Source organism: Mesoplodon bidens, assembly GCF_964165515.1.
Source record: "Mesoplodon bidens genome assembly, chromosome: 5".
Taxonomy (NCBI): Eukaryota; Metazoa; Chordata; class Mammalia; order Artiodactyla; family Ziphiidae; genus Mesoplodon; species Mesoplodon bidens.
Window position 1 is genome coordinate 2361238 of NC_138161.1, and position 14281 is coordinate 2375518.

The window sequence follows — 14281 nt, forward strand, 5'->3', positions numbered from 1 at the left end:
GGCTGCTCACCGGCAGGTCAGCCCCGCGATGAAGAGCAGGATGGCACAGATGTCCAGCTTATTCCAGAAGTCGCTGAAGTACAGGAGCGCCATCTTCATCAGGCCACACTCGTCTGGGTCGTAGAAGAGCTGGGAGGGGACACAGTGGGCCCGGCGTATTATGCATCTCACTGCCCCAGCAACCAGCAAACCACGGCTTCCTGGGGAGGGGCCGCGGGCAGGACACGTGGCCTCCGCTGGCCCCAGCCTCAAGCGAAGGTGTCAGGGGCCAGCTCCCCTCCCACAGGGCGTGCTCCCCGCCCCCTGCAGCGGCCCCCAGAGGAGGGAGAGACGGTGGAGGGACCGCAGCCCTGCTTGGCCTGCCCCGCGGGAGTCCCCAACCCGGAGCCCAGCAGCTGGGTGTGCGGGGCAGGTGGCCCCACAGGAGCAGCCGGGTCCCCTTCCTGGCACCGCTAGGCAGACTCCGGGAGAAGGGGCTGCCCTCTGTCCTGGGGCTGCCTGCGGTGAGGCCGGGGCCCAGGGACAGGGGGCTTCTGCTGCAGGAGGCCGTGTGGGACGAGGCGAGGCCCACAGAGCCAGCGCGGCCCCAGGCCTGGCCGCCCACCCTGCACCTCCTTCCTGGGGACCCTGACAGTGCCCTAGGGTCCCCCGCAGGCGGTGGGTTGACGCATGTGAGCTAAGCTGGCTGGATCTTGGGGCGCGTGGATGCCAAGTTCAGAGAGCAGGGACGAGTCTGAGTGGGCGTCTCTCAGCGGCCGGCCCCTCCCCACACCAGCTGAGGGTCACGTTCACGGGCTGCCTCCAGGTACCGGCAGGTGGGGACAGTGTGGTAGCGGGGGGGCGGACAAGCTGTGGGGATCAGCCTTTCCCTCTGCTCCGGGCACCCGAGGAGGCCTCTGAGCCCAGAAGGGGTCTTTGTTCACCAGGTCGTCTCACAACGGGACTCAGGACAGGGCCTGGACCACGCAGGACCAGCTTGGCCTCCAGAGGGGCTGGACACTGGGGTGGGCCACCCCTCAGCACCTGACCGAGCCCCAGGAAACACCCTGCCCACCGAGGGGAGGGGGCAACAGAAGCTCTGCGTCCAGAATCCTTGGACGGACGCTGCCGTGCACCCCGACCCTCGGCCGAGGTTAAGCTGTGGCCTCCTGTGCGGTTGGTCACTCGCCCGTGACCACCAGCTGCTGGCTCAGGGCGCTGGGGGTGCTTCTGGAGAATTACCAAACCCAAGAGTGGTCTCGGGACCCCCCACTTTGCAGTGCCCTTCACAGCGTAGCTGGGGTCTCACACGCCCCCCAAGTCCAGGAGGCCATGTGGTGAGGGCACCCCGTTCGGGGTGATCAGAGAGGGTTTCAAGCAAAAAGCAGCGCCTGGGGAGGGGTGGCCAGGTGGAGGAGGGGCAAGGGCCGGTGTGGCTGCTGGACCGCAGGCCGCCCTTTCCGAGGGGCCCTGCCCGGCTCTCAGCGGCCCCGTGAGTCTCGCTGGGGATGGCACCAGGCCAAGGGCCACCGGGAGAAAGTGCCCGAGCGCAGGGAGCTGCCCGGGGGCGGGAGGGTCAGTGGGTGGGGCTGGGGCCGGGCAGGGCCCCACCTGCCGCAGCTCCTCGCACACCAGGGAGCTGAGCCAGAGGTAGATGAGGCACTCGCAGCCCGAGGGCCGGGGCTGGAAGTCCACCATGAGCACGTAGGCGAACAGGCAGAGGAAGGCGAAGTAGGAGAGGACGTTCAGGTGGAAGACGACCACGGGCGCGCTGAAGAAGGCGCGGACGCGGGCCAGGCCGCCCCCGGCCTGCAGCCGCCTGTCCCTGCGGGCAGACGCGGGGTGGGGGCCACGGCCGTGAGGCGCCTGACGGCCCACACGGGCCCCCGCGCACAGAAGGGGGGCCCAGGACCCGCACGCGGCTGCTGCCCCTGCACGCATGGCTTCAGCGGGGGCTCAGCCAGACGGCCCCACGGAGGGGTCCCCAAAGGGCCCTCGGGTTCCTTTCGGGCTGTAACAAAATACTCAGGCCACGGTGGATGCGGCGGGCGGGCCGGCGCTCAGCCCCCTGCGGGTACTGGGGGAGAGCAGGTCTCCGCCCAGGCGGTGGGCCCTCCCCCAGGCGTGAGTCCCCTCCATCCTGGGATCAGTGGCAGCGGTGAGGACCCCCGAGAGAGGGCGTTTGGGATGGAAGGTCCGGGCCCCCGGGCCCCCAGCCCCCGGCCCCCGCCCGCAGCCGGGCTGGCACCTGAAGGAAATGAGGCCCGTGTAGAGCAGCGGGAAGGCCAGCATGCACAGGGCCAGCTGCCAGAGCCCGTTGTCCACGCAGAGCTGACCCCACCACACCTTGGTCAGGAAGGCCTGCGGACACAGGGGCCGGTCAGGGCGACGGGCGTCCCCCACCCCCGACCCCGTGCTCCCTGAGGCCCCTAGGAGGAGTGACTGCACGCTGCGGTGGCAGCTCAGCACAGGCCCTGTCATCTCCCGGCCGAGGAAGAGGCTCCCTGTGGGCAGGGCAGGGCCAGCTCTCCCGGACAGAAGGGGCGGAGAACAGGGCTCAAGCCCAGGACTTCTGTCTCCCCGTCTCTCACCAGCTGGCCCCTCTGAGCTCTCTCTGGGGGTGTGGGGGTGTGGACAGGACCCCCTCCCCGCCACGTCCCTGGGATCCAGCACGGCCGGCACACGACAGTGCTGTGGACATGGTGACAGCAGGAGGCTGTGCTCCAAGGAAGCGCCAGGGTTCCGAGGGACACCCACTGTGTGCCACGTGTGCCACGTCACCAAGGATCCTGCACTCGGTGCTCCAAGAGGATGCCCTGCCCCCTCCACGTACCCCTCCGAGGCCCCAGGCAGAGGGGGTGGGCATCCGAGTCCTGTCCCTGGGACCTCCTGGGGGCCTGCTGGGGTCTCCCACATGGGGACCTCCTGTGTTGTCTGTGTGAGCGGGAGGCCGCGTCTGCCCCTGCAGCAGCGCGGCAGGTGTTTCTGGAAGGTCACCTGGATGCCCCCGTGAGACACGAACTTCATGTCCTTGGCCTCCAGGGCCAGTTGCAGGCAGGTGGTCTTGCCCCAGGCCTCCGACACGCGGACCAGCAGCTTCTGAGCTCTCTCCTCGTCTTTCCGGTAGCACTCGGTGAAGACCCCTGGGTGGGAGGGAGCTCACGTCACAGCAGCCGTGTCCCCAGCAGTGACAGCCGAGGACAGTGTCAGAGCATGGCCTCTCCAGATGACATAGCCTGAACAGGGATGGCGCTGAGACTCGGGGCAAGGGCCCCAGGGCGACCCACGAAGAGCTGAGCCCAGGTCGGAGGCCGCGGCCCCAGGAACTCACCGATGGCTCTCTGCTCATACTCGTCAGCAAGCACCAGCATCTCCTCCAAGCTGTCCGTGTCCTCCTCCTCCTTGGACAGCTCCTTCAGGATCTTGCTGCAGGCCAAGGCCGCGGCGATGCAGTCCTGGCTCTGGGCACCAGGGGAAGCCACCGTGAGCACCTGGATGGTGCAGCCCCGGGAACCCCCGACACACCGCCCAGGGTGATGAGAGCAGAGGCCCCGAGACAGCACAGGCTGTGGAGCAAGTCCTTGTGGATCCTTCCATATGAACCACTGGGCTCACCCGGATCGCAGGTAAGGCCTGCTGTGGCCAGTTTCCTGCACGGGCTGGTGGGCGTGGTCCGCTTCTTACCAGGCAGCCCACTTGCCCCCCAGAACGTGGACTGGACACTGGTGCTGGCACAGCCCTGCCAGCGGGAGCCCCACAGCTCCCCTCACGCATGGAGCACCCTGAAGGTGGAAGGTGGGGACCAGGCCCTCGCACGTCCCTGTCCAAACCCAGGGTGCCCTGCCTCGGTGGCACTGCCAGTCCCCGGCACCAGAGTGGGGGCCAAGAAAATCTCATGGAGGGTCTCAAAGCTCAGCCTGGAGGCGCTGGGTCTGAGGGCAGTGCCAGCCCAGGCGAGGGGTTGGTGTCAGAGCCTGGAAATCCGAGTTTGGCTTTTCTGTCCCCTGAGCCCCAAGGGGCATACCTGAGGCCACCATCAGGCCCGGCTCTGTTGTCGACCCCCTCCCCCAAGCACCTTGTGCGAGGGCAAACCTCCCAGAACTACGGAGAAGGGGGGAGCCACCAGAGCCTCTGCTAGGACCCTGGGGGGAGCGGGCTCTTGAGAGCAGCCTGGAAATGCCAGCACGTAAAAGCGGGGCCTCTCTGAGAGAAAATTACAGAACTTTACTTTCCCGTTACGAGGAGAGTCAGCTTGAACTAAAGGAAAACCACACAGGAAGACTTGGGCCTGCAGTGCCCTGTTTCTCAGGGAGCTCCCCGGCAAGTCCCCCGCAGCGGGTGATGAAGCCGCACACAGGCCCAGGGACTAGGAGCCGACAGGCCAGCTGGCAGGTGTTCCCAGACGGCCCGCCAACAGCTCAGGGCAGCGGCACCTGGGAAGCGCCCCTCTTAGTAACAGATTGAGTCTGAGACCCCCAACCATCAATGGAAAGAGAGGCCACCCCTCCGGGGATGGAATTTGCCTGTAGAGTCTACTGACTGGGGGGGCAGGGTGGGGGGCACAGCACGTGCGCTGACCACCAGAACGTGTGGGTCACAGAGGGTGGCCTGGCCTGCTTGGTGTGTGTGCCAGGTGGGCCTTGGCCCAGACAGACCCCAGGAGGAGGTTGTGTGGCACTGCTTTCTAAAAATTCCTCTTGCCTAGCGCCTAGGGCCGAGCTCTCTGTCCTCCAGCCCTGGACACCCTGAGCTCCTTTTGGTGTTGTGGACACCCACTGCCCTCCCTGCATGGCCCTATGCTACTCACCCACCCCTTGCGGTTGGCTCTCTGGCCAGGAGCCCCAGCTAGAGCCCTGTCACTGGTCCGCCCATAGCCGTGCATGCCAGGAAGCGGGTCTGGGTACCTGAGCCCAGATGATTTCTGCCAGCTCCCGGCGGTTCTGGATGATGGCCCAAATGAGAAGATCACGGACAGGGTCCACGGTGAAGGCAACGTGGCCTGATGAACGCTTGTACAAGGACCGGAGACTCACTCCCTGCACCTGGTGAGCAGTGGACAGTTAGAGCCCTCACCTAGGGCCCCATAAGCATCAGAACCCCGGGGCCTATTGAGGGTCCTGAGCTTAGCCCCACCGTCCCTGGAGGATGAGCCCTGCAAACTGCATTTCCAACAACACCCAAATCTTTCTCATGCACACTGGGGTTTTTAAAGCACCACTCTGGAGACGTGAAGACACACCCCAAAAGTGAAATACCCAGTTACCTCCCACACCAATATCTGTAGACCCTTGTTGCTAGCCAGGCACCCCAATGTTTCCTACTGTTATCTGCTGGCATCAAAGCCTTTTTCTATGAAGTAAAATTCTAACACAGAGTCTGTTAATAGATTTATGCTGTGAGCTCCTCAAGGGAAACTACACTGTGTCTCCTGCAGAGAAGGTCAGCAAGAAACACCAGACAGACAAAGCCATGTGTGAGTGGGAAGGCCCTGACCCCAGACACACTCAGCCTACAGTGATATGAGAACCCAGGCTTCCTGGCCCATCAGTAAATAAACACATCCTCAGACAGTCTGGAAACAATTCCCAGAAGCAAAGAACACATTTCCCACATCACACACAAAACTGCACTTTCTTTAAGTGATTTTAGAAATCGCCTGAAGACTCATCTTTATAAAAAAAGAAAAATTAGTTCATCTTCTTAAATTACAGACATGGGTTTGTGTGAGCTTCCACTTGAGCACATTCCAACTGGACATCTTAAACACAGTGGAATCAAGAAAGGCAGAACTGTAAATATATAAAACCAAGCCACAGCCCCATCATTCTCAGGGGTCAGGAATAGCTCACACAGGACAATGGACAGATTTGCAAACCTGAAGGAAGTGGATAATTTCCTAGCAGGAAAAAAACAAAATCAAATATGATCTCAGAACAGACAGAAAACCTAAACATTGGGACCATCAGGAAAGAAAATGAGAAAGTTATCAGTTACTCAAAAAGGCACCGGGCCCTGATGGACTCCTAGGGGAGTCTGCCAAGCTTGTAAGAAGCAGTGAACTCCAGCCACATAAACCGTTCCAGGGCAGAGAAAGAAGAAAGGTTTCCCAATGTTTTTACAAAGCTAACATAAAATTGATACCAGAACCTGACAAATATAACCCCCCCAAAATAAAACTACAATTAAAGACTTAAACATTCTGATGCAAAAACCGTAAAAATATTGGGATTCCAACACCATATTAAATACACGTTACCCTACAATCGAGTTGAGATTCAAAACGGGAATCAAAAAATATTAACGACCCATAATTCACCAAATTCATAGGTCAAAGAAGAGCAGTTCAACTCCTCAAAAGGCATCTGACAAAGATCGGCACTGAGGCTTCGTCTGTAAAACCTTACTAAGTCGGAAGAAGAGGCTCCCTCACATAAACACACACACAAACGCCAGCCTTGTACTTAATGTTGAGAGGCTGTGGGATTCCCATCAAATAAGGATGCAGACTAGAAAAGTGCCTGTCCTGTTGTTGCCACACACATGCATCTCACACAGATAAGAGTGGGAGATGCTGACCTGGCTACACAGACACCGATTACACCTGTGAGCAGGGCTCGGGGTACAGGGCACAGGGGAGAGCATTTTCCCCACATCACTTTTTGTACCGTTGGAGGTCTTCAGAAAGGGAGAGTTATGGACTCAACTGTGTCCCCCACATTTCATATGTTGAAGCCCCATCCCCTAATGTGACTGTATTTGGAGATGGGCTTTCAAGCATGTGATCAAGGTGAAATGAGGTCATGAGAGTGGGGTGCTGGTCCAACAGGACCGGTGTTCCTTGGAGAAGAGGAAACGGTACCAGACACACTGAGGACAGGCCGTGTGAGGACAGGGTAAGAAGATGGTTGGTCCCCTGCAGGCCAGGAGGAGAGACCTCACCAGAAGCCCACCCGCCGACACATTGACCTTGACTCCAGCCTCCAGGGCAAGGAGAAGAAGACGCCTGTTGTGTAAGCCGCCCCATCTGTGTCACGGCAGCCCAAGCTGACTTTCCCAGTGAGAACTAAAGCCCGTGCTTCAAAGGTCCGAGGATACAGCGGTGCGCGCAGCACGCAGCCAGCACTCACGCTGAGCTTGAGGTTGGGTACAGCAAGCAGGAGGCGCGGGCGGTCGCTGGAGCGGGGCCGTGGGTACAGCGGCTGCGTGGAGTCCCCCAGCAGCTCCCGCAGCACCTGCGCCACGTGGTGCATCTGCACACGGGGCGCCGGGCGCTCGGGCTCCTCAGCCAGCGCCTTGTGCAGCTTGTAGTGGAACAGGCAGGTGGGCTCCAGGTTCTCGTACAGGTAGAGCAGGGTGTCCCACGTGACAAACTCCTTCAGCCGCACCCCGTTCTCCAGGAAGAGCTTCACGAACTCGGGCTTGTTGGCGATGAGGGCGGCCGTCATCATGGGGTACAGCTCTGAGGGCTGAGAGGGGGCCGTGGGGGGCCGTGCATGTGGTCATCGCCCCGCATAACCCTTATCTCAGCGCCCCTGAGCGGGGGATGCCGGCGTCTCCCGTCTCGGGAGGAGGAGACGTGCCAGCCGCCCTCACTGAGGGCAGAGCTGGTGTCTGGACGAGGCCACCTCAGGGCCTGCCCTTGTTCCGAGGCCTGGCAAGCCCCTCCCCAGGGCACCCCCTGCAGCCTCACCTTCCACTGACGCTCGTCCGTGAAGATCTCGCTCCGGGCGATGTCCACGCGGTTCCACGCCACTGCTAACTTCAGCTGGTGGTCCCAGTTCTCGTGGCCAAAGTGGTCGTGGCTCCGAGAGGCTGCAGGTAAAAGCACACGCGTCAGGGGCTTTGATCTGGGCCTCCAAGCCACTCCCCATCTAACAAAGTCAGAGAGGGAGGGGTGTGTCACCAACCCGTCTCCATCATTTTAATTGAACAGATAAGGTGCTCGGTCACAAAATCACCGCCATCCCCCACCCTTCCCCTGCATGCACCCTTATAAAATCCCTTTTCCTTTCAGTGGTAGAATCAGAGAATCTCTGGGTTTCTGTCAACACTGCCACTCACCCCAGCCCTCCACTCTGTCCCCAGCTCCTGGTCAAGCCCCCACCCTAAGTGTAAACTAGACACGGGTCTCTGAAAGGCAGGCATTTCAGATTCACACTCAAAAGTTGGACCAAAAGGCCATCACATTTCCTTCCTTTGCCCTGTTTGCAAAACCACCACCTCACCCAGGTTCTCAGGGCAAGTATTTTGCCCAAGTAGTTTCTGCTCTTGCTAGGTTAACATTTTAAAACATGGGTTGTTATTTGGGGAAAAAGAAAAAAGAACTTTGACCCTTACCTCACACCACACAAATAAAGTAACCTGAGGCAGATCATAAACCTAAATATAAAAGCTGTGGCTATAGAGCTTCCACAATGAAACAGACGAAAATATTTGCAACTGTGGGGAAGGAAAAGATTTCTTGGGATGCAAAGAACATGAATCATAAAGAAAAAAATTAGTAAACTAAAATGTGTTAAAATATAAGCCTTCTGCTCTCCAAAGACACCTCGAAGGACATATAAAAGCAGACCATGAGGGGCTTCCCTGGTGGCACAGGGGTTAAGAATCCACCTGCCAATGCAGGGGACACGGGTTCGAGCCCCGGTCCGGGAAGATCCCACATGCTGCAGTGCAACTAAGCCCGTGCGCCACAACTACTGAGCCTGTGCTCTAGAGCCCGCGAGCCACAACTACTGAGCCCGCGTGCCGCAACTACCGAAGCCCGCACGCCTAGAGCCCGTGCTCCACAACAAGAGAAGCCACCGCAATGAGAAGCCCGTGCACTGCAAGGAAGAGTAGCCTCCGCTTGCCGCTACTAGAGAAAGCCCGCGTGCAGCAAAAAAAACCCAACGCAGCCAAAAATAATAAAATAAATAAATTTATTTAAAAAAAAACAAGAACCAAGAAAACCATGAAAAACCACGAACCAAGAGAAAATATGCCCAACACATATATCCAACACAGGATTTGTATGAGAATATATCAAGAACTCATACATCTCAAAAATAAGAAGACAAATAACCAAATAAACGCAGACATAAGATCTGACACACATTTCCCCAAGATGAAATACAAATGGCCAAGAAGCCCAGGGAGACGCAAATCCAAACCACACCGAGATCTCCCTTCATAGCCACCAGGAGGGCTACAGCTTCAGAGACTGACAGTACCAAGTGTGGGTGAGGATGAAGAGTCCAGACCCGCATCCACGGCGGGTGGATGGATGCACGGAAATGAAGCGGAAGCCGATCCTCTGCTACGAAAGCCTCCTGCTCTGCCCTCAGGGCTGGCCTGGGGCTGGTGTCCCTCCAGGGGGAGGGGCTGCTCAGCGCAGAGCAGAGGCTTCTGGGCACCAGGGATGCCTCAGCCACGTCAACCCCGGCGGGAGGGCAGGGAAGCACTGGCTTCCGTCCCCCACAAGAAGTGGGAGAAGAGGGAAGAGTGAAGTGTGGGCCCGGGGAGAACGGGCTGGAGGGCAGAGGCCAGACCACGGAGCAGAAGTCGGTCGAGAGCTCTATCGGTCGTGAGGACCCCTGCGTTTGGACTCCGCCCTGCGCTGGGGGCGAGGAGTTAAACATGAGACAGACCGTGGGGAGACAGGAGCAGACGTCCAAGGTTCTTTCTTTCTGTGCTAGAATTTTATGAGAAACTATGACGACCACTAAGGGGTAGATCAGTGCAGGCTGCACTCAGATTTCAGGGAAGAAGGTAAGCTGAGAAAGGAGCCTGTACCCCAGCATTGGTGGTGGGCACCCACCTGCCCAGGGGGAGCATGAGGTAGGCCTGGCGAGGTCCACCACCAGCTGCCCTCTGACCAGCGCATCTGCCCACGGGTGGCATTTCTGGCTCCTCTAGGCTAGGACTCAGGGTCCTGAACCCTCAGCCGGCCCCTCCCCCTTGTCCCCACTTTGCCTGACCCTCACCCTTCAACAAGGCCTGCAGGATGGCCACATCCACGTCCTGCTGGCCATCCTTGCCTTCCCGGAACACAGTGAGCAGCTGCCGCCTCCGGACGATGTCCTGGATCTGCAAAAGACCGTCCCCACGTGAGGTACCTCCTGCCTCCCCAAAGGGCACCCTCAGAACCAAGGCCCTGGACACAGAGCCAGAGCCCCAGGCAGGAGTCCTAACTGCTTGTGTAGCCAGGGCCCCCCCGCCCCAGACGGTGAAGATGAAAGATGCATGAGGACCAAACACACGGTGTTTGCGAGTGGCCTGTGGGGTGGAAAACACAGCCCAAGTGTAAAGAATCTTCACCTCACTGATCGGTCACTGATCGACACTCAGCATCACTTAACTGAAGACTTCTCCCCGGGTCCTCCTGCCTGGGGGCGGACCTACCCACCTACCTGTCCGTCCATCCATCCATCCTCTCATCTATCCAATCATCTACCTACTTAGCTAGCTATCCATCAGTCTGTGCGTGTATGCATGTATGTATGTAGGTATGTGTGTGTATGTATCTATGTACCTACCTGTTCACCCTACCCACTTGTCTACCGACTTACCTATCCTACCTACCTACCTACCCTACCTACCTACCTACCCTTCTATATATCTACCTAGCCACCCTATGTATCTATTTAGCTAGTCACCCCACCTACCTATGTATCTATCTACCTACTTATCTATACACCTAGCTACCTACCCACCCTTCCAATCTATTTATCTATTATCTATTATCTGTCTATTATCTATTATCTATCTATTTTATCTATCTATCTACCTATCATCTATTGCCTATCACCTGTCTATCTAGCTGTCCCCTATCGTATCTATTATCTCTCAGCTGCCGTGTCTGCCACCAGTTATCTGCCCCGCCTTGAACCCTTCACCCTGAGACCGGGGCTGGGGGAGCCATCCACTAGTTCCCCACACCCCCAAAGCTTCAGGCTCCTCCCCCAGCTCCCGGCCGCCCCGCCTGCCTTCCCACCTCCTCTCGCAGCCTGGCTGTGCAGCTTCCACTTCTGTACAGACTGCTCCCACTTAGAGGGCCCCTTGCACACCCCACCTCCACCTCTAAGACCCCAACCTCCCTAATCCCTCGGGGTCCAGCTTTCATGTCAATTCCAAAATACCCCTGGTGTCTCTCCCCAACCCCAATCCCATCTTCCAGCTAAAATCGCTCTGGGATTTAACCCTTGCTTTGATTCACAGGATGAAGTAGCTACTGTCAGTGTGTATGTGCTGACCAACCACTTAGCACTCTCCCAGGTGACCTTGCTCCATCCTCTGAGTTTAAGTATCAATTACCCCTATTTTTCAGATAAGAAAACGGGATTGCTGAGAGAGGGCCACAACTCCTCCGACCCCAGCTATGTGGTGCTGGCCGCGGGCTGGCAACGAGACCCCCATGGCAGACATCCACATCCGCCAAGGGCCACATCCAAGCACCTGCCATGGGGCAGACTAGCCCTGAGGTTTGTGGAGTGAATCAGTGATCACGGCTCTGGGGGTCCTCTCCCCACTGAACGAGAACCACTGAGGGCAACCCCCTGGCTTGAGACTGGTGTGTATGAAACACCACTCTCAGGCCTCTACCTGGCAAGGGATTGAAAACACAGGCCCCTTTAAACCTTGGCAGGTTAGATCCACTTCTGAGAGTTGCCTGAATAATTTACAGACTGAGGAAAGGCCACAGAGCCGGCCAGCCAATCCCCGCCATCTCCATTGGCAGCCGAGCTGACGCCAACAGCAAAAACAATCTCACAGAACATTGGCTTCTAAGGAGGTCCTCTGAGGCCACAATAAGACAGACAAGAACAGGGTCACTGTGCCGCCCACAAAAACCGCCCGGCTCCCCTCGGAGCAGGCCCGCTGCCCTCCCCCTCCCCAGCCCCCATCCGGGGTCCCAGCCCTCCCCGAGGTCTTTGGATGGTGGGCACAGACCGTCCACGTGGCCCGAAATTGGATACGGTGGGAGCTAAGCTGCTCCACAGACGTGCCCTGAAAAGCACATGTCAGGCACTTAAAACTGAATTTCCATGAGTTTTTACAGCCTGGCTTTAGCATCCACGGAGCTGGATGAAAGTCACAGACCCTCACTGCTTTGTCAGCCCCAACTTGTTGGGGAAACCGAGGGTCAGAGAGGCACTGACTGCCCCCATCCCACAAAGAATCCTGTCAGGAAATAGAGGTCAGGCGACCTCGGGGCGGGGGAGCCCCTGCCCCCGGGGCTCAGAGTGCGGCCGGACAGCAGGGTCGGCAGGACCACAGGGGCCGCAGGTGCGGGGGTTCTCCACTGGCCAAGGGCTTCGTGGGTGATCAGGGCTCAGCCAGCGCTCTCCTTCACACCTACCCCCCTTGGAGGCTGGGGCCATGGCCATGGGTTAGGGTCCCTCTGCAGAGCTCACCAGGGCCCCCGAAATCTGGAATGGGGAGACGGCCAATTCTGAGGCCCATTCCAAATGCCCCAGATCACCCAACTGAGCCGAACAGCCTCAGAGTATGTGAGAGAGAAATTCCTTCTTTTCAGGACCTGGAGAGACTTCCGTATGTGCATTCCTGCGCTATTCCCCCCCTCCCCACCCCGGTCCACCGAGGACCCCGTCTATAAGGGATGCTAGCAAAGTCTACACCCATCTGTAACCAGTGTTATCTCCCACTGTAGCTATGAAAGAGCAAATACCAATTCACTTTAAAGCAAAAATACTGAAATGCAGGGCAATTATGGTCCTGGGCTGTAACAGCCATGGTCTCCCTGGGTCAGGAGAAGGGCCCAAACCAGAGCTCTTGGGGGTGGGAGCACCCACAAGGCTCAAGGCTCAGGAGTTGAGGGGATGGGCAGAAAGTGAGACCCCAGAGCCCCCAGCCCACCCCACAACCAGAGCAGCCCACTTTCATCCACTTCATATGATGGTGTTCCAGAAAATCTTTGGAATCCGGTGGGCTAGTTAGAAAATCTCACACTTAAAACAAACAAAAGAAAGAAAGAAAAAGACAATGAAGAGACCAAGCTAATGGTTCGGATTCTGGCACAGAAAAAGGCCACTAGTAGATCAACATGACATCCAAACAGCCTGAGTTTGGTCTGGGGATGACCCAGGGTCCACTTCTAGGTTCTGATAAATGCACCAGGTTATGTAGGGTGTTGACAGCGGTAGAGTTGGGTGAAGGGGGGCAGAAGCCCTCCACTACCTGTGCTGCTCTTCCACAAACCTAAAATCAGTACAAAACAAAGACAGAGAGAGGACAGGCAGGCACACGAAGTAAAGCTGAGGCCGCCCTTCCAATGGTCTCTCTCTGGACTTGTCACCGCAGGGTCACGTCCCCAACTCCCTGTGCTTCCACTCAGTACCTCCTGCCCACAGGGCAGAAAGGATGCCCGTTTGGGGTGTAACTAGCTCCCTCCCAGGTCTCAAGTCTCCAAACCCCCCGGAGATTGGGGGGGGTCCCCCAGAACACTGGTCCCAGGATGGGCCCGGGCCACTGATGTCTCTATCTAAGGGTGCACGTGAAGCAGCCCCCAGATCACCACACAGTTCCCGGAACCACGCATGGGCCCCCATCTGGCACGTCTGCCCGCCTTGCTGACCCCAGAAGGTCTCCATTAATCTCCCCAGTGGCGTTGAGGTCACCAGGCCTGGAGGCTGGGCTGGACCCTGCCACCCACTGCCATCACCTGGCAGTGCCCCTCTGCCGGAATCTGGGCTCCCCACCCCTCTGCCGCCCCCAGGGCCTCAGCACCAGCCTCCTGCCCGCCCAGTGCAGCAGGGTCCTCTCCCCAGGACGGCCGTGCCTCATGCCCTGCGGTACCGGCCCAGGCCCGGAGTTCTGCAGGCTAGAGGCTGAGCACGTCCTCCCTGACGACAGCTTGCTGCCTCAGCCGAGGGCTTCCCACCTGCCCTGGGCCCACTGCCTTCCGGGCTCACAGCCCCCCACCTTCTGCAGATCACTCCCGTGGCCGCCCCAGGCCCGCTGGGGTCTCTGTGTCTGGTTTTGGCGTGTCCTGGTCCCGCTTACCAGGCTGACAGCGTCTAACTTACTGGCTGCAGGTCCACGCCTGGTGACTGACGTGCCCGTGTGCCTCACCTTTTTGGTCCACTCCACAATCCTGCTTTCGGTGAAGGTCTCGAACATCTCCTGGAAGAACAGGTCCAGCTTCTGCTGAATCAGGGAGATGGTGATCTCGGAGATGGGCAGGCTGGCCACCTGGGCAATGACGTCAGCCACTCGTCCCGAACCCTCCACGATCACACATGGGGTGCCGTTGGTGATGGCATTGTAGATGGTCTGCAACACAGGGGCTGACCGTGAGCCC

General features: G+C 58.5%; 1 protein-coding gene across 6 annotated transcripts in view; it reads right to left on the reverse strand.

Moving 5' to 3' along the window:
- Window positions 1–14281, reverse strand: part of TRPM2 (transient receptor potential cation channel subfamily M member 2) — a 50683-nt gene that overhangs the window by 17725 nt on the left and 18677 nt on the right. For 4 of the 6 annotated variants that reach the window (XM_081234949.1, XM_081234948.1, XM_081234947.1 and 1 more), the window contains 10 exons: window positions 14053–14253; window positions 9945–10047; window positions 7670–7791; window positions 7107–7445; window positions 4884–5021; window positions 3311–3440; window positions 2977–3122; window positions 2228–2340; window positions 1591–1804; window positions 11–129 (listed from right to left, as the gene is read on the reverse strand). In XM_081234949.1, coding sequence (XP_081091075.1) covers window positions 11–129; window positions 1591–1804; window positions 2228–2340; window positions 2977–3122; window positions 3311–3440; window positions 4884–5021; window positions 7107–7445; window positions 7670–7791; window positions 9945–10047; window positions 14053–14253 — 1625 coding nt within the window. The other 2 variants (XM_081234951.1, XM_081234952.1) reach the window with 2 other exon arrangements.